The following is a 24,697-nucleotide window of genomic DNA, read 5'->3' as shown; positions in this document are numbered from 1 at the left end:
CGCTACCATGGCGGTTAACCGTCAAAATGTTTGCTATATACAAATCTTTGTTTAGTTCAGCTTTTTTTTTCAGTTGGCACTGACTGCTTACTGTACTGTACACGAGTGTCAGTTTGGTCTGTCTGAATGTTTTTGTTTATCACACTGAGCTTTTAAGGGTCCAGTTTCAACAATAGGTAAAATTTTACAGAGGAAAGTCAACACTGTTGTACAAGATGAAGATATGCACATTTGTATTTATACAGAAAATAAGTCCATTTGTGTATAAATGTGTTAGATGTGCTGTAAACAGAAAATTCACCTTTGACCTTTCATGTAAAGTCCTATACAGTCAACAGAAACCACAAAATGACACCCATGCCATAAGAAATAAAGATTGACCAGGCAGGTAACTTAGCAGACATCACAAACACTGCATGTCATACATACTTATTAAACATACATTAATGTGTGTTGGATTTTGATAACCAAATGGATCATCATTCTACTGAAAAAACTCTGCTTACTTTAAACTTAAATCCCAATATAATTAACATTAAAGACACCCTTATGGCAGGTTTTAAGAGCTCTTTATTACTTGAAAAACTCGATACTTTGAATAATAATTTGTGTCTGATATGATTTTTACACATTTTATTATCTACTTTTAAAAAAATCTTCAATGTCCATCTACTCCCGTTTCATTTAAAAATCCATGAATATGAAAATATTGTGAATTTCAGAAGTTTAACTGCTGGACACAAGATGTCTCCCACTTCACTGTGTAGTCCATTCTCAGTGTTTGCGTACTGGAAGTTTCCAGTTGTTCCAATTGTTTCCAATCCTTCTCACATGTAGGCGTGTTAAACTCAGATTTAAGCTGAGCAAAGACAAACATTACTCCTTAAATGTGAAAACAGTCTTCTGGTGTCAAACTCTGCATAGTGAAGCTCAAATATTTAAGTAAGTAACAATAAGCTAAACATATTTTTGAGTGGAGGGTGACTCTCAGAGTGTACCTTCACAGATAGTTTAAGGCTGATTTCTTGGACTAAAAACATTTGACACATTTTGTCATTAAACAACACATTGTTCATTTATTATCACACACTCACTGGAATGTAAAAAATACTCTGCTTACATTGTTAAATGGGGATTTATTGACATTTATTAGAAAAATAAAAGGAGTAATTAATTAAGAAATCACAAAACGTCCATTGACAGGAGACCAAACAAGGTGCAGTCTACCTCTGCAGTGGTTTATTTCACAGACTTTACTGCTATTTATTAGACCAAAGCTGTCACTGGATTACCTCCCTTAAGAAAAGTCTTTTATCCATGAATCCGTTTGGAGCAGCTCTCACCACTCCATCCTGGGTAACACTGGCACTGAAACTCAGACTTCATGAACTTTACCTCGTGTCTTCTTATCCGTCCTAAAACTTTGTAGTTCCGCCCTCCCTCTGGTTTCCTCTCAGACACCACCTCCCACACAGCGGGGTCCAGGTGGAGGTAGGCCCTTGAGTTCGGGTCCCTCCTCTGGCATCTCCCCCGAGAGGAACACATGGTCTGGCTGCAAAGAGTGGCTGCCGCTGTTACGTTCACCAGGTACGGACCCAGAGTCTCGTCGATGAAGGATTTGACAGCCTCGCAAGTGGCCTGAAAGGAGAGAAACAAGAGTTGTCAGTAAAGTGCTTACACGACGTTGCACCTTCGTCTTAATGACAGACCATCAGCACTTTAACACACAGATGATGCCAGCAATTTTACTTAAAATCATTTTGCCTCTTTTTTTTGTTTGGTAAATAAAATTAGAAAATATATGTTTGTGATCTGTATTTTAAAGGAGCTCCATACGATATTCAGAGGGTATCTATGGCCCTTTTCACACTGCCTGTTCAAGGTGGGAACATTACGACATTATATCACCTCGCCTTACTATAAATAAGGTGCAATCATGGATTGGGGAGACAGAGCTGTCTTGGCTTTAATCAGCTAGGTAGCAATTGGCAGGATGTTTTGGCATGACATTTTGACAATGTGTTACCTGTGCGACCCACAGTAGGAGATTTAAAAAGTAGCTGTTAGTAGTTAGGGGCTAACTCTAAAAGAAGAACAGTGTCTGTAAATGTCCATAAATTGGGAAAGCAGTGAGGTCTGTGGGCTCCTTAACCTCAGAGCAGAGGACTAGATCAGCCGCCATATAACAGAGATGGCAAGTGATTGTTATTGCCATATTATGCCATTGTTGTTTAGAATGCGCTGCCGATGTGTCTGTCATATGTCACACTAAAGGCTGATGCTGTTGTGTTACATATCATGCCTGTCATGCCTCTTTTGATTCTGTGATGCCAGGATGCTGTCCATAATCACACACTGGAGCAGAATGATGCCGCCGTCTGGTTTATGCAAAGGAGGCATAAAGAAGGGACTTTGTAGCGGCTCTATGGCGTGACCTAAGGCTAAGGGTGCAAACACAGGGCGCTGGTGGCTTAGTGGTAGAGCAGGCACCCCATGTACAAGGCTGTTGCTGCAGCGGCCCGGGTTTGACTCCAGCCTGTGGCCCTTTGCTGCATGTCACTCCCTTTCTCTCTACCCCCTTCACGCTTGTCTGTCCTATACATTAATGGCTAAAAAGCCCAAAAAAATAGCTTTTTAAAAAAAAGGGTGCACACACAATAAAGTAACAATGGCAACAGGGATAAAGCTAAAAGTGTTAATTAGGATGTGCATCACACTTCCGCGACAATGTGGTCCCAAGATTAGCAGATAATGCAGAGTAGCGGAAATTAGCTAGCCACACACATGGGCTGAACCTTCTACCACAACAAAGAACAGAGACGCTCAGATCACACACACAAAGGTGGTGTAGCTCTGCTCAGGACGCTGTTTCTCCACTATATCTTTACAGAGCAAAGGGTTGTTTGGTGCCATGTTGATGCTCTGAATGTCATACAGAGCTCCTTTAAATGGTGTGTGTATGCAGTAGGATCAAAATGCTGAGTGCCATGGATATAATAAGGAAGTGAGAGAGTCCTGAGAGGAAGTTGTGGCCTTTTCATGGGATTTCCTAACAGTAAATGAGATGCATAATATGCCAGACAGTCTTTCAGGAGAAAATTTTTTTAGACAACAACTAAAAATACTGTCTTAAAAAACTCTCTAAGGAAGGAGGTAAATCTCCAAAGCATAATGGCACAATAAGGTTCACTGAAGGGATCAAATGGTTGCTCTCAATCTTCTTTTTACACTTTAAGAACAGGCACTGTGTGTTTGGATATGTCACACAGTTATGCTGCTGCACACCAAACTCATCATTTTCATCAGGGTGTTGTCTGATGTTCTTTCCGGCTTCCTTAATTATCAGTCATGTGGGTTATGAATCACCATAGATACTGAGAAAACAAAACAACACTATCAACATTTTTCTTAGAACAGCTTCTTACAAATTACTCCTTATCAATAAAGACATCTACAAGAGAAAAATAAACGAACCTAAGCACAGAACATGTAGGCAGATATCAAAAGACACAGTAACAGCTCAGTTAGTCTAACATACGACGGCAAAAGACTGGTGAGTAATGACTCTTTGTCATTTTTGGAACAATAAAGACCTGCTCTATGATGTGGACAAACATCCTATGTCGCCTGCGTTATACCAAACACCAGAACAACTTTATCCTGAGTCATTTTTCTGAGTTCTACACTCTGGTGAGTTCAGGTAGAGCCGGACTGTACCTGAGATTTGGAGAAGGCATGGTCGCCCCAGAGCACCACCCCTGCAGATCCCAGAGCTGCGCTCTCTCCGATGGTGTAGACCAGGTGCTCCTGCAGGAGGAACAAACAAGATCAGCACAGTCAGATTAAATCGTGACAATCTCAACAGAGCATGGAGCTAAATCATCTGCCACTTGCCTGAGAGAGGAAATCCAACGTGTAGGTGTAGACAATGCGAGCGTAGGGGTACACAGGCGGTGCTGATGGAGTCAGCTGAGCTGCTCTCATGGCCTCCAGGACGCGGTGGTGGGTGTAGAGGAGCACCTCTCTGCTGAGGTCTCGCAACGCCAGGCTGAGGTAGATGTCAGGATAAAGAGCGGAGGAGACGTTCCAAAGCCACAGCAGCTCGTTGTTCCTCTTCAGCTCCACAGGTGGACACTCCCCTGTGTAGTTAGTGCTTTTGGTGTTGTAGTAGTTGTAGCAGTTGGGGAAACCATAAAACCCCCACAGCCCATTGGGTCTCTCCTGCTGCCCCAGCTTTAACGTTCCCTCCATGAACTTCCTCCCAGCTGCCTCAAACTCCACCTTCGCTGCAGCGTCTACCTGCGCTGGGCTCCAGTCTGGATGCTTGGACCTCACCAGTGCTCTCGATCCCTCCCAGTACACCTCCTTACTGTCCCAGTTTCTCTCCCACACAGGTCTCCAGCTCTCCCAGTCCACCACAGCCAACCCTTGGAAATCCCTGTCAGGGATCCAGGTGTGGATATTTCCAGAGGCCACTCTGAGGTGTTCATCCAGACTGGCGTTCTGCGGCACCCCGCCATTGATCGCCTCTGCTTGGCTGGTGTACCTGGGATACAGGCCGAGCTTTTCAGAGTAAAAGATGGTTATGTTTCCACCCGCGAAGCTCTGGTTCTGGTTCTGGACGATGCTGAACGTGCCCAAGTCGAGGTCCACGCCATATTGGGAGAGACAGCTGGCAGTGGGGGCGTTCCACACTGAGAGGAAAGGCACCTGGGTGAAGGATGATGTGGCAAACTGCAGCCCTGAGACAAGGCTGAACAGAGGTAAGAGAAGCAGCAGCTCATGATGGAAGGAACTCATGCCTGTGAAGACAGAAAAGCTGGTATCACTCGACAAGAAATACTGACAGGATATTGCAAAATTGTTCTCTTAATGTTACTTTTCTAAACTCTGGTTTGTTGTGTGGAGTCTGACAGATGAATTCAATTTCAGAATCATAAGACATCAAGAATTTCAGCTTTCAACCAAACATGTTTGCTTTGTCCTAAAATCCTGCAGTTCCCCACATAAGTGGTGTTGCTAATGTGGCACTAAAGTGACAGATTACAATGTAATGGTGTGTGACAGAAGAACTATGGACAGACATGACAAACGGTAACTCACCTGTTTAACAACTGGATGAGGATTTTTTTGGTTTGTACTTTATGGTGTGGACTTGCAGGGAAAGTAAACCAGGTCTCATGATCTGAATGACACATGTATGAAGGAGGGGGAAAGAACAAAAGCACAAGGGAGCCCTGGGATTGTAACAGCCAATCAGAAGTGAGCACAGAATCTCCACCAACCAATCATAAGAGACATGCAGCGCTTTCCCGCAGCAGATTTAAAGTCACAGGCACCTTAAAAAGTAACTTCATCTCATCATTCTCTTTCTTCTGTCTGCTACATGTTCAGCGTGTCTTCATAAAAGAAGAACTTATAATTGAAAATAAACAGTTGACCGAAGAGATCTGACCTGTAAATGCAGTGTACATCTCTTCTAAATGGCTGTCAAGCACACTATAATGAACTCTTCCTCCTGCAAATTTAAATGTATGCCCTGCTCTACTCTTAAAAGTAGCAAAAATAACTCTTGGCTTAACGGCACCCTACAATTATAAGGGGAGGGGGCATGAGGCAGCAGCCTGCAGAGTGTGTCCCTCTCTCTGAGAGGACTAGCTGGCTTTGCCTCCCCTTAGTGGCCAGTGATGACATGTTTGTTTTCCGGGAGCTTGTCTTCTATCAACTGCAAACACCAAAACCAGAACTGTGTTATCTACAATTAAAATGTCAGGTCTGCTCTCCCCTATGGTCTGATTATGAGACGATGGGCCCCTGGGCACAGATATGCAAACGGCTCCATCACCTCCTTTACATAGGAGCAAGACACACACACTTTGTGGTGGTTTGAGTGTGTTCATGGTCATTACACGTCTTTTTGTGTTTCTTTGTGTCTTTGACGTAATTTTGTGTCACATTGTGGTTGTTTTGTGTCTTTGTGTAGTTAAGTGGTGTCTCTTAAACTAATTTTGTGTCTTACTGAGGTAATCTTATGTCTTCTTGTAGTCATTTTGTGTCTTATTTACGTAATTTTGTGTCTTCTTGTAGTCATTTTGTGTCTTATTTTCGTAATTTTGTGTCTTCTTGTAATCATTTTGTGTAACATTGTGGTTGTTTTGTGTCTTTTTTGGATATTTTGTGACACATTGTGATTGTTTTGTGTCTTTTTCGGTCATTTTGTGTCACATTGTTGTTGTTTTGTGTCTTTTTTGGTCATTTTGTGATACATTGTGGTTGTTTTGTGTAATTTTTGGTCATTTTGTGACATGTGGTTGTTTTGTGTCTTTTTCAGTCATTTTGTGTTGCTTTGAGGTAATTTTTTGTCATACTGAGGTGATCTTGTGTCTTTTGTTGGTCATTTTGTGACACGTGGTTGTTTTGTGTCTTGTTGTAGACATTTTGTGTCACATTGTGGTTGTTTTGTGTCATTTTTGGTCATTTTGTGACATGTTGTGGTTGTTTTGTGGCTTTGAGGTAATTTTTTTGTTTTAACTGAGGTAATCTTGTGTCTTTTGTTGATCATTTTGTGTCCATTTGAGATCATTTTGTGTCCCATTGTGGTTGTTTTGTGTAATTTTTGGTCATTTTGTGTTGCTTTGAGGCAATTTTTTGTCTTACTGAGGTAATCCTGTGTCTTTTGTTGGTCATTTTGTGTCCCTTTGTGGTGATTTTGTGTCACATTGTGGTTCTTTTGTGTCCCTTTGTGGTCATTTTGTGTCTTTTTGTAGTCATTTTGTGTCTTATTTAGGAAATTGTGTCTTTTGTTGTTTTGTGTCAGTCCGTAACCATTTTGTGTCACAATGTGGTTGTTTTGTGTTGTCTTGTAGTTATTTTGTCTCTTATTTAGGTAGTTTTGTGTATTTTTCTGTCATTTTGTGTCACATTGTGTTTATTTTGTTTTCTTGTAGTCATTTTGTGTCTTATTTAGATAATTTTGTCTTTTTCGGTCATTATGTGATGTTTTAAGGTAATTTTTTTGTCCCTTTGTGGTGATTTTGTGTCATATTGTGGTTGTATTGTATTCTTGTAGTCATTTTGTATCTTTTTTGTTATTTTGTGCCACTTTTAGTCATTTTGTGTGACACTGTGGTTGTTTCTTGTCTTTTTGTAGACATTCTGTGTTGCTCTAGGGTAATTTTGTGTCTTGTTTGGCCACTTTGTGCCACTTCATAGTAATTTTGTGTCGTATTATGGTTGTTCTGTGTCTTCTTGTAGTCATTTGAGTCTTATTTAGGTAGTTTTGTGTCTTTTTCAGTTATATTTTGTCACTTTGTAATGATTGTGTGTCTTTTGAAGTCATTTTGTGTCTCACTGACTTAATTCTGTGTCTTTTGTGGTCATTTTGTGTGTCCTTGTGGTTTGTCACGGAAAAATTATTAAATATGGAAGGATATGAATGTCATCATGAATAATAATAACATCTGCATGAAGATTTACGATTCCTCCACGGTCATAGTTTAGATATTTTCGGAGGCCTCCTAGTCTTTCACTGTCTGAATGCTGGCATGTGAAAAGGCTTCGGGGTGTCTAAAGGTTATGAAGACCTCGTAGATGTTCAGATTCCAGCAGTAAACAGATTGCAACATTGGGTTATGCAACATTGTTTTGATTCCTCTAAGGTGCACATGCTTCTCTATGACCTGTGTGATACACTATATAAGGCTGAATCATTGCTCTGTTCCTTTTTTGGTTTGTCTCTGTCTATGCACACATACTGTGCCACGTTCTTCTGATCAGATTTGTGTTGTGAAAAACAGATATATTTAAGTAAGATCAAGTGAAGCTCATCAAGTTTATTCTGTTATTCATCAAAATTAAAACTGACCAAGGGTATATTTTCTATATCATGTTGTTTTGTGACTCTTCCTGGTCACTATGTGTTAATTTGACTGACATTTTGCAGGATAAGGTCATGGAGGTCCCTGACACTTTGGGTCCTTGGCCCTGTGCCCAGTAATCTGTAAAGAAATTACACAAGGACCTCAACACAAAAGTTTATTTAATTAAACAAACATCAAATTTGAAAAACAGCACAAAGACAGAGTCGGTCATGTATGTGAAATTGTGGAAAATACAAAGTGTCCGAAATGTGCTTTTTATATTGTGCTTCTGATGTAAAGTAGCTACTGAAATACAGAAAAGACTTATTTTTAGTATAAATCGAGTACTGTTATGTTTTAAGGGCAAACTAGTAGTCATGTTTTGGACACAAAAATAAGAAAATATCATATAAAACACCTAAAAATACATTCAAATAAATAGTAATACTGCAACTGCCTCCAGAGGAACATCAGATGTCAAAGAGAGGTCGATGTTGAAAAAAGATCAGGCACTTCAGATACATTGTGCTATCACCAGATTTAAGTGCATCAATTCCACTTTCACCACACGCCTACCAACTCGACTCATTCGGCACATTTCCCCTCTGAAAAAACCATCATCACTATGAGAAACATGAAATTTGACACCTTGGGAAACAGTGACTGAGGGGAAACTGAGAGCAAAATGTAAACAAGGTCATTTCCAGCGAGCCCTCCGATGTTTAAAAAAAGATTAAAAGTTATAAACAAATATAACTTTGCAATTTCCACAGTGTTTCTTATAAAATTTCACCTTGTGTCATCCATATTTTACAGCAAATAAAGAGAAAAAAGACACTCCTCACTCCTTACAATTCCTGTGTAATGTGCGCCAGTATTTAGACATATAAAATGCAGCCATGTCAGTATTTTGGTGTTTTAAAAGAGGAGCACAGAGATAATCAGTAAGATGGCACACTGCAGTGCTGACGCCACGATTTGACATGCCGTCCCTCTTTGGTGCAGAGGGTCTTTCTGATCGCAGCCCACTCCCTGATAGCCGCTGTAGCACTGGCATTGAAAGCTGGTGTGAAAATTGGTCTTCTCTTCATCGCCGAGGTCACCGATGACCCTCGCCTTGCCACCCAGCATGATGATAGAGTGATGGAGGGGGTTCAGATGCAAGTAAACATCACTGTCTGGGTTTCTGCGCAGACAGCGGCCGTGAGAACCACACAAGGTCTGGCTGCATAGCTCTGCTGCCGTGGAAACGTTGAGGAGGTATTGACTCAGCGGACCCCGCAGATATGTGTCCAGGTCAGAGCAGCTGTCCTGGGGAGGAAGAAGAAGAAAAAAAACACACAGTCATCACTCATTTGGGTCAAGATTCACAATAAGGCGAGTTTGAACTGCCGGCCTTTAACACCAAACCTGACAATGTTTTTTTAAACTACATTAATCACGGGGGTTGGGTTCAGGGTCGTAACTTTAACAGTTTCCTGTGTTACATTCAGTGGAAGATGAAGCATTCAGATTCTTTTCTAAGGTGAAAGTAGTACGAGTATACTCTGTCACAGCATTCAAATGTTTTACTAAAATTATCAGCAGCAAAAAGTAACAAAAGAAAAAGCAGTCACTGTCCAAATGGTGAAATTACCATTGTATTCTTATCAGTAATTGATGAATGTGTATTTCAATTACATGGTACTTGATGTCATCCAGTGTAAAATGTGCCAACTGATCCAAAATAAACACCAACAACGGGAGAATACGATGCATTTTCATATTGAAAGGGTGCAGTATATATTCTATTTATCACTCCCTAAAAACACAAGATGGATAGAAACGGTCTATATTAATAAAGAATAAAGAGATATATCGGCTGCGACTCGGGAGGGAGAGCAGGTGTGCCATCAGCCTGTGGGTGCGTGTGAATGTTGAGGTGAGCAGGTGGCACCTTGTGTGGTAGCCTTGGTCACCAGTGTGTGAATGCGTGGGTGAATCTGTGAACGTGACTCAAAGCGCTTTGAGTGGTTGGAAGACTAGAAAGGTGCTATACAAATGTGAGTCAGTTTATCAGTTACCATGTATCTCCAATAAATGCTTGTCTGCTCATTTTTAACAAGTGTGTTAAACAAGTGACATTTACTGGTCCTACTTTTTATATTAAAGTCCAGCTACATAAGACATATGCTATGTTCGTTAGGGCAAATGCTAATCATCCAAAACCTTTATCTCTCAGAGTTAATGCACTGACAATACTGTTCTGCAAAATCTGTTCCTTCACAACTGGGAACAAACATGACTTGTTATTAGATAACCTCGCAGCCTACATGTGACTGAACCAAATAAACCAACACATAACCACCAGAATAACTGTTGGCACTGTAACTTTCCCCAAACCATGGATATGTGACATTTTTACGTTTTAAGTCTAAATTTTATGTTGTGATAACGCTGCAGTCAACAAGTCTTTAGATTTAGGCACAAAAAAAACTAAAACAGAAAATTTTGGCTTAAGTGTTGTTAAAAAAATATCTGCTTCTGTTGGGTTCAACAGCTTGCCAACTGTCTTGCCTTGGTGTCACACCATCCACCATGCCCTCCTCCCCTTGATGAGTAACTCAGCTAATATACATGCAATCTGACCTACATTACTTGAAATGTTGAAATGATATCATATCTGTGGCAGAAACACACAATGCCAACATTTTATTCTGGTGACTGGACTGCCCAACAGAAATCTCCTGTGTATCTGAGGACATCCATGTGACTCAAGCCACTTACTTTGATCTGGAGCACTGAGGGATATTTGTTAGTTATCAAATGACTGTGCACGTGACTGAAGAGAGCAGCAGGGTCAGAACTTACCAGATGATAACATCCATGGCAAAAATTTTTACGCTAAGTAAGTAGTGTCTGAGTGATTAATGTGTTTGTATCATAATTAGAGAGTGCATGCTTACTTTTTTGCCTGCATAAGCTGCATCTCCCCACATGATGATTCCAGCTGCTCCCAAAGCCACGCTCTCCCCGATGGTGGAGACGAGGTCAGTCTGTAAAAGATGATATAGCACTTTAAACCGCCATCACATTTAACCTTTTACGTTTCTAAGACTACAGGCCAAGCACAGGAAAAAATACAGTATTGAGTATCACTACAACAGGGTCAAAATGTTAGCGGGGCATAAGCTACTGTATGTAAAGCACAGCACCAGCTCTTATCTGTCCTTTCTCCCATAAGGAAATAGTCTATAGGGTGTAAGCAAGATTTTCAACTTGACCAACACCCATCCTGCCCATTCCAGATAAATGAGAGGTACTGGGGTGTCAGTCAGCTACCAGAACAGGAAAGGACTGTGGCTGCCGATAAGGAAAAGCAGAGCTATAGCTCCATGCAGCCTGTACTGATCAGAGAGGGAGCTGAATGTTAGAGCTACACTGTGACTGAGAGGGGAACAAAAAAGTCCATATCCTCTGCTTCCTAAACGTGTATTATCATACATGAGTGACACTGCACAGCAACACATTAGTCTTTTAAAATTCACCAGAATGGTAAAGAAAACATGGCTGTGATTTCACCTCTGTCAGCTGTTCCAGGGAGTTGATGTAGGTGGGCCGGGTGTACACAAAGACAGGACGTGCCAACCCATCGCCTGATGATGCCAAACGCATCCCCTCCTTTACTCGGTTCCTGACAAACTGACGTCCTGAGTTTGAGGAACGTAGCACAGTGGCCAAGTAGATAGAAGGGAAGAGGGCCGTGCTCTCAGTCCACAACCATTTCAGCCGCTCGTTGCGGGCCACCTCCACGTCAGGACAGCGGCCTGTGTAGTTCTCCAGAGTGCGTCTGTAGTCGTGATTGTAGCAGTCGGGGAACAGGTAGAAACCCCACAGCTGGTTGGGCCTCAGGTTCTTGGCATACCGCAGCGTCTCCAACATGAAGTTCTTGGCAGATATTTCAAACTCCTGCTGGGCTACTTTTGCCACCTGTTCTGGAGGCCATATCGGGTTCTTCTGACGCACCAACTCACGAGAATGTCTGCGGTAAACATCTTTGTTTTCCCAGTTACGTATCCAGAGTGGGCGCCACTCCTCCCAGTCAATAACTGCCAGACCCGTGGCGTCTGCTTCCCGTATATACTTCTGCACTCCCTCCGGCATCTTATCCAGGTGGTGCGTGAGACTAGCCACCTGCGGCAGCCCCCCGTTTACCGCCGTTTCATCTGGTTTAAAGAAGGGGTACAAGCCCAGGCGCTCCTTGTAGAAGATGGTGAGGTTCTGCCTAACAAAGCCTTCATTGGGTGAGGCCACGATCTGGAAGAGGTCCAGCTGAAAGTGAATACCATGTCTTGGGGCACAGTCCTCGGTCGGGGCATTCCAAGCGAGAAGTAGAGGCTTTTGTGAGTACAGTGGCCATCTCGTGGGTTTCAGCTCCAAAGCGGAGAGGCGGTTCCACAGAAGCACAATCAGCAGCAGTATTTTCCAGTCAGGCAGAGTCCAGTACAACATGTCTTCAGATGGGAATTGACAGATAGGACTGCCACTCTCTGCTCTACAAGTCACAGAGGAGATGAAAATTTAGCTTATTGAGTGTACTTTTCAAGTAAGTGGCAGTCCCCAGTACATTCATTCATTAAGTTCGTTATATAAAAGGCTGTTTAAAGGGGGAACTACTAACATTGTTAAAATGCGAACTACTAACATTGTTAAAATGCATACATGTTTTTTTCTATGGTCTAAAACAGTCTGAAAAATAAAAGTTAACATAAACAACTCTCTTCCAAATCCAAAGGGTGCTAAAACTCAAATTTGTGATGCCATAGGGTAAAGTCTGGAGCTACTCCATAAACCATGAATAAGGAAAAATGTTACAGAAGACACTGAGAGCACACAGGGGAACGCTCTGAGCACATTACAATTACGGAGGTATGTACAATCGACAAACTTGTTGATTTCTGTTGTCATTTTAAGCCTAACTCTAATGTTTAAAGATAGACCTACCCAGTTAATTTACAGGCCCAAATACTGCATTACTTCCACAGTAAAAATGTCAAAGTACAGGCCATTGTTGTACTGTATGAACAAGTAGATGCTTTAATTCCACAATTACATACTGTAGTATCACAGGAATTCCATGGTCATTGCAGCAGTGAAGTTACAGTATACAATTGTAAGTTTACAACAAATTACTGTAATATCACAGCTGTGAAGTTACAATAAGTTACTGTGAAGATATTTAGCAGTAAATTATTGTGAAGTTTACTGTGAAAGTCATGCAATATTTGGCCAGTAATTTACTGTGATTTTACGCCAAATATTTTTTACATGTGACGTTTCTGTTGTGCTTATTTTATGTACTCTGTTATCATCTTTATTTAACCAAACTGACCAACACGAAAGCTAAGCAATGTACTGCTGTGGACGGGCCTGCAGCAATTACATTTTTGCCACCTGAATATAAAATCATTATCAGAGTAAGTGTATGCTATATTTGCATATTTGCTCCGCTGTACCTTTCACACTAAGCAAACAAAGCCACAGTAGACCAGTACCTCCAGTGCTCTGCCAAGTAAAATTACAGTTTTTGTCAATTTTGTCTGAAAAGGCTGTCTGATGACAGGATAAAGTGGTGAAAATATTCTAAATATAGTGTAAGCTTCAATTTATAGTGTTTTTGTTGGGGAGCCTTTTTAGCTGCCTAAAAACTAACTAATTAAGGCAGCTTTTGCTCAGCACTGTTTGATTTTAGGTACAAAACACAAGGATTTTCTAGCTACCTGTAGGTCATTGTAAATAAACATTTTGATTTGGTTGATATGGGTATAATTTCTGTTTCAGAAGTAAGAACTCAACAGCATAAAGCTAATTTAGGGATAAAAAACAAAACAACAAACTGTGGGTCCACAATTCATTGTCTGTGGAGCAGCTCCAGACTTTATACCCTTTTACATCACAAGTTTAAGACTTATTTCTCTGGTTTCTGGCTTTGAAATAGAGTAGCTCATGTTCACAAATATTGATCTAACTTTCCTCGACCATGAAAATAACACATTGCACTTCTTAAAGTCTTTAAAGAATCTAACAACTGTTGAAATTCAGAGCCCAGATTTTGTTTCAGAGGCAATCAAAGCTACAAAGACGCAGAGGGTGTGTGTATAATGACATCCTCTGGTTATTTGTTTATTTATTGAAAGCATCTTAATTATGTGCGCAGAGCACCCCAAGTCGTTTTGCTATGCGTCCTCTAACTGACAGAAAGTCACTGACCCTCAACATCTCACAGAGGAAATCTGAATTTGTTTTCTTTCCTAATATATGACAAATTTAAGTGTAGTGATTCAAAGTTATAAGTAATGCTTTTAATTTTTGAGCCTGAAAATAGGCTACAGTGGCATTTAACTGTTGTGCTAGATTGTATTATCAATGCTACATTGAAGACGAACAAAAATCTAGCTAGTTTTCGTCTTTATTAGAAGTACAAAAAAGCATCTTCGCATAGTTAACGTTAAATGTAGAGATTCATAAAGCCCTCACATCCCTTTATGTTACAGTTAACATTAACTGACTTCAATTAAATTACAGTTTTTGATTTTTTTAGCACTGAATCAAGTCAACAGCAAAGTCTAACTGCAGTTGGACAAACTTACCTTTACTGGCAGACTTCGGAAGCATTCCCAAAAACCAGAAGCCTGCTACTTCAAGCCGCGTTTCTTTTAGTGAGTGTCGCTTCAAAACAAATTGAGAAATATCAAAATGAACATTGCTTTGACGTAATTAAATGACGACGGGGGGAATTTACGAGGGTATACGTTGATAGTAGGTATCTTCTAACTGTCGGTCGGTAAAGTGAAGAGAAGTGAAGTTGCCCCCTGCGATGTTGTCAGTTGCTACTGCCCCGCGAGCCAACCACTTTCAGGATGTTCCATTCATGCTGGGAAAAAGGGGGGGAGCAGCGAAACAAACCGGACATCCTAACAACTCCGTCAGCGTGTCTAATGTGTTACAGTGACGTGCTTCGTCACCTCGAATCTGCTGAACTTTAGGTACAAGTCGAGTGAACTAAAGCTTTGATTTAATGGTGCTTTTAAATATATTTCCCGTTTCCGTGAATGAATCAGTCCAAGAAAGTTTTCAACCACCGCCGTGAAACAGATACACTGTAAGCAGCAATGTCAAGACTCATAGAAGGTCACAGCGGGCCAGTATGCCACATCCCTAAAAATAAGATCATGCCCACAAATGACCACTGTGTTCCCGTGACCTTTAGGCTACATTACAATCAGATATAGCTTACCAATACTATGGCTTTTAGAACTTATGAGAAGACTTCGTTCAAGTTGGAAAATCTGACCTGTATTTTAGTCCTTCAAACACCTGAAGTTGCTTAAATCAGTCCACTTCAAACCAGTAAGAAGAGCAGAGACAAACCACACTAACCAATTTTTGTCTCTTTGCGATTGTTTTGTGTCTCTTTGTAATCATTTTGTGTCTTTTCGGTTATGTTGTGTCCTTTTTTGATTATTTTGCCCCTATTTGTAGTTACTTTTTGTCTCTTTGTAGTCATTTTGTATCTCTTCATAGTCATGTTGTGTCCCTTTTTGACTGTTTTGCCTCATTCTGCAGTTACTTTTTGTCTCTTTGAAATCATTTTGAGTGTCTTTATAGCCATTTTGTGTCTCTTCAGTCATGTTGTGTCTCTTTTTGCCCAGCTTGCCCCATTTTGTAGTTACTTTTTGTCTCTTTGGGATCATTTTTTGTCTCTGAGATCATTTTTTGTCTCTTTGAAATCATTTTGTATCTCTTCAGTCATGTTTTGTCCCTTTTTGGTTGTTTTGCCCCTTTTTATACTTAAATTTTGTCTCTTTAAGATCGTCATGTGTCTCTTTGTGTTTGTTTAGCCCCTTTCGTAGTTATTTTGTGTCTTGTTGCAGTTCCTTAGCATCTCTCTGTTGTCTGTTTGTGTCTCTTCCTGGTAAGTACAGTTTATTTTGAGTGGCATTTTTCAGTTGAAGGCCAGGGAGGCCCTCTGACACTATGGGCCCCTTGGCCTGTGCCCTGTAGGCCCGTTGAGTAATCCATCCATGGAAATAGCCAATACTGTTCTAACTTTGGAAGATAGTGTGTTCATGTAGGATCCCATTGTTATATGAGGATTTTTTTTTTTTTTAAGAATCTGGTCCTAAAACTCCTGAAGCACAATTCCAAAACAGTTGTTTAGTTTAAGGAACCACAGGCAGGATAAGTTTATTTACTCGAGTCTGCTTAACGTCAGTGAACGGACTCTTCCTGTACTGGCTGTGTGATTCACTTTTTGTTCATTTTACAATAAAAACATAAAGCTAGAAAATTATGATGCAGCTTTATAATGTATGAAACAGTTGCAGTATGTGCGCCACCAAGGCAGTACGAGCATCTCTCCTTGGCAGGTCAAAACCACAGAGAAACAGGGCGTCGGTGGCTTAGTGGTAGAGCAGGCACCCCATGTACAAGGCTGTTGCCGCAGTGGCCCGGGTTTGACTCCAGTTCGACTCCTGCAGTACAGAATTAACACAATACAAAGTTTTGCAAAGAAGATGTCACAAGACACGCAACACAGAGTTTACTCAAGGGAAAGTACAGAAGTATTATCAGCCAAATGAAGCCTACTGAAAGTATCAAAAGTAAAAGTACTCACTATGCAGCTGAAATTGTTGATGGATTAAGATGTAAACAGCATTTTAATGTTGTAGCTAACAGGTTAATCTACATTTTTAGTACTTTATATACTGTTTGGTTGTTTGATCTACAAAAATGCATCATTTTTTATAAGTGGTTTAATTTGGGATATTAAATTCTGCAAAATAATGTTCATAATTTTCAGATAACTGTAGTGGGGAAGAGTGCCTTTGAGACAGTAATATCTAATGTAGCATAAGAGGGTAGTGACTGCAGTACAAGTACCACAAAATGGCACTTGAGTTAATACAGTCTACAGCATTAAGTCGTGCTTACACATATTATTGCATCAGTCACTTGAAGGTGTAGATAATTATTCATAATGACTCCTTTTCCGATCATTCAGAAGCAAAATCCTGAATACTGCTTTTGTTACTTCACATGCAGCTCCTTTACTCTTTCATGTTGCTACTTGACTGAAGTGATTTTAATGTTTTTTTCCACTAATGCACCAAGCACACTTCTGACAGTGGGCAGAAGGCATCTGGCATGCAGATGTCACTGCTGCCCGAGGCATGTGATGACAGCCACTGGCAATGGCTCAGTGAAGTAACCAAGTACCACATGCCGCGATGTTGCCAAGTGCAGCAGATAGTACAGCACAGAGGCGAGCTTACACATGAGGGATGGTGGCCAAGGGGGGAGAGGGTAGAGGCCACGCACTGACACATAATTAACCACATTTAAACACCTGTTTTTATACTCTGTAAATTAGAGGGAGAAATCTGAGTGTGAACAGCTGTCAAAAGTGTCTCTGACAATGGCGTTTTGAGGAATGGTGTTTTCTCTGACTTATTCCTCGCACATCCATGTGAGCTGAAAGGTCCCCGAGCACATGATTGTGGGCTGAGGTGACGGCCTGGAAGTGAGATGTTTTCCTGTGTCAGGCTCTGTTCCGCTGTTTGTTTTTCCCGAGCTTTGCTGACTCGCCTCACCATGTCATCAGTTTCTCTCTGTGCGTGTTTGGGTAAAATCTGGAGCATGAGCTCCAGTGTGAATGAAAAAGGGGAGGGAGGGAAAGGAACAAAGTAATGGCTAGGCTTCCCTCTAGTCTCAGCTTGCCTTTGACCTCTGCCTCCTGAACGTTACATCAGCACAAGTCAGGGACTGTCAGGAAGTGAAAACAATGGTAGGGAAACTGGAAACACACCCTGCCACCTTCGCTTTGCGTTCCAAACGCTGAATGCATTGCAATGCATTTGGGTAATCGTGTGAATTGGTAAACCGGGATGGAAGGAATTTTATTGAAACAATTGGGTTTGATGTTAATAAGAGTTTACTACCTCATTTTTCCTTATTCTACTGACCAAAACAAACACACAACATCTTGCTTGTATGTGATTAAATGACAATCTGGCAGAAAAGTACCTACATGTGCTATAAAGCCCAAAATACATACTAGTATACACATTTAACTGCTGCTGCTGTTTGCGCCTACACCTACTTTCATGTGGCTTTATGTATTAAGTAGATACACAGGATGTTCCATCCACCATCAGTTTCCCTAGAGCATTATCCCCTGTCAGTCACATGGACTGTGTATGATCACACTATGCCGCAGTAACATAATCCAACTGTGAACGGAGATAAAACAGGCACCATTAAACATTGCTGATTTACTTTTAACAGCTACAGGATGTTAAGTGATCCCTGAGAAACTATATATCTCTTTTATTGTTTGTAATTCAAAGCACGTTTCAGTTTTTCATAATGACTATTTCTCGCAACCAGAGCCACATGGACAACTTTAGAGAAACACGCTGTACACACCACAGAACACATTGTATAGATCAACAGTGTCCTATTCATGAAGTTCATACATTTTTTATGGCTCAACAAGAATGGGCTCATCCTTATTATAAAGGGTGGACTTTCAGCCAAACATCAAAGGCCACTGGAGAGGAAGCACATCAAAGTGACTGACCTCTGGCCCAAAAAACACACCCAACCACATTCCATACAATTACAGACACAGGAGAATGCCTGCAGAGGAAGCCCTACCCATTTATTGTGGGATTTGTCAACTATGCACACTGAATTATGTTTACATTGCCATTAAAGTTTGATAATGTGCCAGCTGGCAGCAGCAGCCTCGACGGGTCACGATTTGCGTCTTTGAGCGTTTCCCTCAGACAACATTTAATTACACATTCAGCCTTTTTTGGGAAGTCTAACTGCACAGGATTATCATTAGAGGTAGGAGTAAACATATATGACACAACAAACATAATCACACATGAACTCATTTAGGTTAGTGCAGGTATGGATTTCTGCTGCCATCTACAGGCGGCATATCTTACATGTTATTGAGGTGTAAATTCATTGTATTTCCAAGTGATGACTGCAGATTATCTCTGTCTTTGCATAATAAATAGGCAAATATAAATACAGATCAGGCTCTGGTTGCACACAGCAGCCTTGCAGCTTAGCAAGGCCAACCGAAATTCAAGAAGGCAATGAAGAAAAGCTAAAAATAAAACCGGAGATATCAGAGTTATACTTACTGTACAGCTGTCATGGAAGTGCAGCAAGTGCTGACTACATTTTTTTAAAAGTGACCTCTTGGATGAATTGAATGATTGAATGCTATCTCAACTTCTCACTTCAAGTTAAGGTTTCCCCACCAGAAAATTATGAGCATCAAAAACAGACTTTCTAGCATTCTGGTGAATTTTTATGCACCATTTTGTGCTTTTTCTGCATCAATTTATGGTGTGAATGTCTGTTATTGTGTCGAAATAAAAGTCCTTTGCTACTTTCATGTTTAAATTTGATATTGTCCCCTGGGAACCCCACCCAGCCCTCCACCCCTTTTCTGAACCAACTGTAGTTGCAAGCTGGTATTTAAAGGAACAGTTCAGCATTTTGACAAATACACTCAAATACACTACAAGACTGTCAACAGAGGGAAACAGCTTGTGGTAATAAAATCCTCACACTGGCACATCTAAACCTCATTCAATAACATGTTATATCTTGTTAAATAAATCAATTTTCCCATCCAACTCTCAGCAAAAAAGCAAGTTAGCTCATTTCCTAAGATGTTGAAATGCTAACCCAATCATGAGAATAAATGTTGGCATTGTGTGTTTCTGCAAACCATAAATATATTAAATTTTTGCATTATTAAGTTTCAACATTGCTGTGGTTCACATGTGGTTAGGTTTAAGCACAGAACCACTTATAGTTATAGTTAAGAAAAGATCATGTTTTGGCTTGGTCATAACCACTTGCACACTTGTAGCTATTTTGCACGTTTTCTACAACCTCTGCCTCACTTTTTTTACTCCTGCAATATTTTTTATTCTATTCCTGTATATTTCTTTTGTATATTTTACATTTTAGTAGTGCTTATTTTTGTATATATTTTATATGTTTATATTCTGATGTCCACATACTGTTTGATTACTTGCTGCTGTAACACAATAATGTCCCAGTTTGGGATCAGTAAAGTACTATCTATCTATCTATCTATCTATCTATCTATCATAAAATAACCTCTTTTTGTGGCACTCTCCCGGCAGGAAATGCAGCAATGTCCAGTAAAAAAACAACCACTTGTCAAAGCACTACCCCGGCACAAAACGCAGCGATGTCTTGATGAAAAACTGTTTTACTGATGGAAAAACAGTGACATGTTGCATAAAAAACACCCCCATTTATTAACTTAAAAGCTGCTGGAAAAACAGTGACGGGTTGCTAAAAACATCCAGGTTTGGTAACTTAAAGCCGCTGGAAAAACAGTAATGGGTTGATAAAAACATCCCCATTTAGTAACTTAAAAGCTGCTGGATGAACCGTGATGGGTCACTAAAAAACATCTATGTTTGATAACTAAAATGTTGCTGGAAAAACAGTGACAGGTTGATAAAAACACTTCCATTCAGTAGCTTAAAAGCTGCTGGAAGAACAGTGAACGGTTGTTTAAAATCACCCATGTTTGGTAACTATAAAGCTGCTAGAAAAACAGTGACAGGTTGATAAAAAACACCTATGTTTGGTAACTAAAATGTTGCTGGAAAAACAGCAATGGGTTGATAAAAACATCCCTGTTTAGTAACTAAAAAGCTGCTAGAAAAACAGTGACAGGTTGATAAAAACACCTTCATTTAGTAACTAAAAAGCTGCTGAAAAATAGTGATGGATTGCTAAAAACACCCATATTTGGGGACTAAAAAGCCGTTAGAAAAAAAGTGACAGGTCACTAAAAACACCCAAGTGACCTTCTTAAAAAGCTGCTTATAAAACCGCAGGGGGTCACTAAGACACAACCAGCAGGTGTCTCGCGTAGGTGACATGCCATCCACCATCCCTTCACCTGTCAATGACAAAGTCAGCCCATATAGGTAGTCAATGTAGACACGCCGATATGATACATATTAAATGTACAACAGCAACAAATTTGTGGTTTGCGAAAATGTACAATGCCAACATTTTCTTCTGCTGACTGGGCTGGAAATATTCCTTTAAATGTGAACCTTTTCATCAGTTTACATCCAAAGTAACATGTGTATGGGACCAAGAAGACAAACGTTAACTCAGTGGTAACAGGAGGCCATAACCAACATAGTTAAACATAGAAAATCTCTTGACTCAGGGTATTCAGCTCAGTAAACCATTTATTCAAGTATTTCCAACTAAGAAATCTGATAGTATTTACAGTACATTATGTTCACTAGTGCAGGTCTGAGCTCCGATAACTGAGACAGACTCAGACATGACAATACAGAACATGACCATATATACAATAAATTTCACAATCCTTCATTATTCTACCCTGTCACTACATCTTCATTCCCCCTCTCACAGACACTCACTCAGACAAACCTAAGTGCACACATGTACACACACAAAGACACATACAGTTTCACTCTACGTCTCACAGAAGGCATAAACTGTTAAAGCCTTTTCACATCAAGGATGTTTTTCCCTGCAAAAAAACTCACAAGAGAAATACAGCTTCATTCGATGTATTCTCTACAACTGCTTACATATCAGCTGGGTAGTGGACACACAACCTGTACCAACACTACTTTTGTGAATATCAAAATATGGATTTGTGTGAACAGCGCATCCTCTGACCATAGTTGAATTCAAATGTATAACATTTCATTCAATGAATCAGTGTAATATGACAGCTTTAATTTTCCTTTTTCTCTCCAGACCACAGCTCCAGTCTTGACTGTAATGCATGGACACTGGGACAAGACTTTGCTCCGGGAAGAGTACCTGTGGCTGTACTTCATAGTAGATCAGTCCTGTGCAACTTTTCACACCTCACAGAGGACGACGGGAAAATCTACATGTATACAGGGGTGGTCGAGCTTCACAATACCCTGAAAAATAAATATATATATATATTCAAATTAACAAATCGTTCAAACATCCTTTAATGTGATTAGCATTGGCAAAATTTGGCCCTAGCTCACCTGTGGAATCAGATTTTTCTGGATCCTCTTCAACTTGGACTTTTTTCTGCCATTTTTTGTCACCACCGTCTCTTCATAGAATTCATGTGCAAGGTCACCGTCCTCGTCATAGTACAAAGAACTGCAGATACAGAAAGTAAACATCAGACGTCAGAAGAGGAAACTTGCACCACATCAGAGTTAAGAGAATATTACATGGTTAGTTTAGTCAAAACACACAAACACTCATATATTTTCTCACTTTCCCCCAGTGCAGTATCTAGCTAAATTTAAAGGGACATTTAGAAATACATGTTTTTCCTCTCACCTGTGGTGCTATTTATCAGTCTAGATTGTTTTGGTGTGAGCTGCTGAGTGTTGGAGATATCAGCAGTAGAGATGTCTGCCTGGCTGCCACTCTGCTTGTGGTGCTCAAAGCACCAAAAATACAGCTATGTCTCTTTCCAGGAATCATGACCCAGTTACTCAAGACAATCCACAGACTTTGTTGTGAGCAAATCGATCAATCAATCATCTATCAAATTAAACCCGACAACTTAGCACCGTGCAGAGGGAAATGTGCATCTATTCATGGACAAGAGGCTCCCGCTTGTGACAGCATGAAATGTGAGCATTTATAGTGTTGTCCTTGGCTGAGCTGTAACGTTGTGAGCTCGACGATGCTAGGAATGCTTCCTTCTGCACTGTGACACAGTTGGCGGGTGTATAAAGTAAATAGTTCCTGCGTGAAACTACTCACATCAAGGTCTGTGGATTATCTCATTACCGAGGTCATGAATTCGGGAAAGAGACACTGTTGTTGAGTCTCTCAAATGTATTTTCTTTGGCCCTTTGAGCACCACATGCTGAGTGTCGTCTGATTCTACTATATTCAAGAGAAAGCAGACATTTCTACGGTTGATATCTCCAGCAATTGGCAACTCACATCAAAACAATCTAGATTGAAAAACAGAGCTACAGATAAGAGGAAGTATGTGTATTTTTGATTTTAGGGTAAACTGCCCCTCTAATGTGTAGAGATTGCCACCATCACCTCACACCAGTGACTCTTAACTTTTTACTATGCAGCTTAAACATAACTACTTTTTATGAAGACAGTCAATGATAAATCAAGTATAACCCACATACCTCAAAGCAGACAGTTTTTTATTGGGGCCATTTTCATTTAGGGCGTCCTGGTGAGCTAGTGGTTAGGCCACTGACCATGAAATTGCAGCTAACCCAGTTCCATCCACCCTGAGACCTTTACTGTGTGTCATTACCCATCTCGCTCTCCCCTCGTTTTTCATATCTCTACTTTCAACTATATACTAGAAGCGTAAAATGCCTTTATAATATAGTCGTTCACCTACATTATAATTCCCAGATATTTTTATCTCCTCCACAAGGAACACACACTAAAATGTGTTGTGATTTGGGTGACCTTAACCTTTACCATTTTGCAGTCATGTATTATTTACCTCCTTCTGGTAAAAACAAACGGCGTGGCATTTCTGGAACCTTTGAGACGGGCCAGAGACTGCTCGTTCCCATCACTGCCTGTATCCCCTCCAGCTCCACTGCCTGAGAAAGGCCAGACACCTTTTGCTTTGGATCCACTTCCTCCCATTCTCAGAGATAAGACATAGTTATTCTCCACTTAAAGCTTTCAATCTGGTTGGTGGCCAGATGTTCTCAATTCCTTACCAAGGCCAGGATCTGGGAAGTAGAAGTGCACACAGAAAAAAAACACAGTGCCAATCAGATTTGACTTTCTCTGCCTAGTGGTGTTCAGCTGGGTGTGTGACTAACTCTGCTCCCTTCTGTAGAGCACCATTAGTTTAGTAGGTGACTGTTAACTACTTTGTTGATGAATGGCTGTATTACACTAGCACTAATGCACAGTTGACGCCAATGTAAATGTGATGAATGATAAGTTTACCTTGTATTTGATTCAGAGGCGCATTTAAATCACAGGTGCTGACACACTAGCCGTTGGCAAGCGTAATTGAAGGACGATAAACATGTCAGCTCTCTGAACCTGACAGTGTCAACGCTAACGTTTTATTCAAACGTTATGCTCGCTTACACGAAGCTAACACACTGGGCCAGACAACTACCGAGCCCTGAACGGAAGTAATGATTTATAACGTTTATTACATTACCGTTTAAACGCGCAAACACAACCGTAGTTTTACACCGAGCGCATAGTCTGTGTCACAAAAGCACTCTTGGTAGCAGGCTAATGTGGCTAATAATAGCTGGCTAACTGTAGCTAACGATACCTGCATATTTAGGTGAGTTAGCCTGTTAGCTTCTGCCACTGACGCAGGTTAGCAACAACGGCTAAACGATAACTAGCTAAATAAACAAGGCAGCGATGTCTGTTAAACAAACGCGGTGTTATCTCTGCCATACACAGTTAAGACACGGTCCTCTCAAACGTGTTTCTAGGCAACATCCTACCTTGTCATACGGTGTTAAATCGCCATGTCCTTTCATAACTTTAACCACCGGCTACGTTAAGCTAGCGTTAGCTGTTTTGGTCCGTGTGCTGAGGCGATCAGCTGATCGGACAGACAGGCGGCACCTCCACAGTTAAAGCATGTAAAGATAGATGATGTTGATCTTAAGTAAAGGGTTAAAATATTAATTGTTTCAGGGGCATGTATGTAAGAATAGCCATGTTAATTAGGGCTAATATTTATACTTTAAGCCCCCATATGTAATTTT

At 40.6% G+C, this 24,697-nt stretch overlaps 3 protein-coding genes across 3 annotated transcripts; all 3 read right to left on the bottom strand.

Moving 5' to 3' along the window:
* Window positions 1–316: 316 nt before the first annotated feature.
* On the bottom strand, window positions 317–5,260 carry hyal1 (hyaluronidase 1). Its single transcript, XM_049579611.1, has 4 exons — window positions 5,104–5,260; window positions 3,895–4,802; window positions 3,718–3,807; window positions 317–1,638 (listed from the first exon to the last, which is right to left on the bottom strand). Exons 2-4 carry the CDS (start codon window positions 4,798–4,800, stop codon window positions 1,312–1,314), a joined length of 1,323 nt encoding a protein of 440 aa, XP_049435568.1. The 5' UTR covers window positions 4,801–4,802; window positions 5,104–5,260; the 3' UTR covers window positions 317–1,311.
* A 2,761-nt stretch (window positions 5,261–8,021) lies between these two features.
* hyal2a (hyaluronidase 2a) lies at window positions 8,022–14,790 on the bottom strand. Its single transcript, XM_049579599.1, has 4 exons — window positions 14,489–14,790; window positions 11,421–12,393; window positions 10,805–10,894; window positions 8,022–9,170 (listed from the first exon to the last, which is right to left on the bottom strand). The coding sequence occupies exons 2-4, from the start codon at window positions 12,348–12,350 to the stop codon at window positions 8,778–8,780; spliced, it is 1,413 nt and encodes a 470-aa protein (XP_049435556.1). The 5' UTR covers window positions 12,351–12,393; window positions 14,489–14,790; the 3' UTR covers window positions 8,022–8,777.
* Window positions 14,791–21,157: 6,367 nt separating this feature from the next.
* On the bottom strand, window positions 21,158–24,592 carry tusc2a (tumor suppressor 2, mitochondrial calcium regulator a). The gene is made up of 4 exons (XM_049572504.1): window positions 24,431–24,592; window positions 23,446–23,683; window positions 21,986–22,106; window positions 21,158–21,892 (listed from the first exon to the last, which is right to left on the bottom strand). The coding sequence occupies exons 2-4, from the start codon at window positions 23,592–23,594 to the stop codon at window positions 21,827–21,829; spliced, it is 336 nt and encodes a 111-aa protein (XP_049428461.1). The 5' UTR covers window positions 23,595–23,683; window positions 24,431–24,592; the 3' UTR covers window positions 21,158–21,826.
* Between the last annotated feature and the right edge of the window lie 105 nt (window positions 24,593–24,697).

This window comes from Epinephelus fuscoguttatus, linkage group LG1 (assembly GCF_011397635.1).
Source record: "Epinephelus fuscoguttatus linkage group LG1, E.fuscoguttatus.final_Chr_v1".
NCBI lineage: Eukaryota > Metazoa > Chordata > Actinopteri > Perciformes > Serranidae > Epinephelus > Epinephelus fuscoguttatus.
The sequence above is the reverse complement of the archived record's forward strand: the minus strand, read 5'-3'. Positions and strand labels throughout refer to the sequence as shown.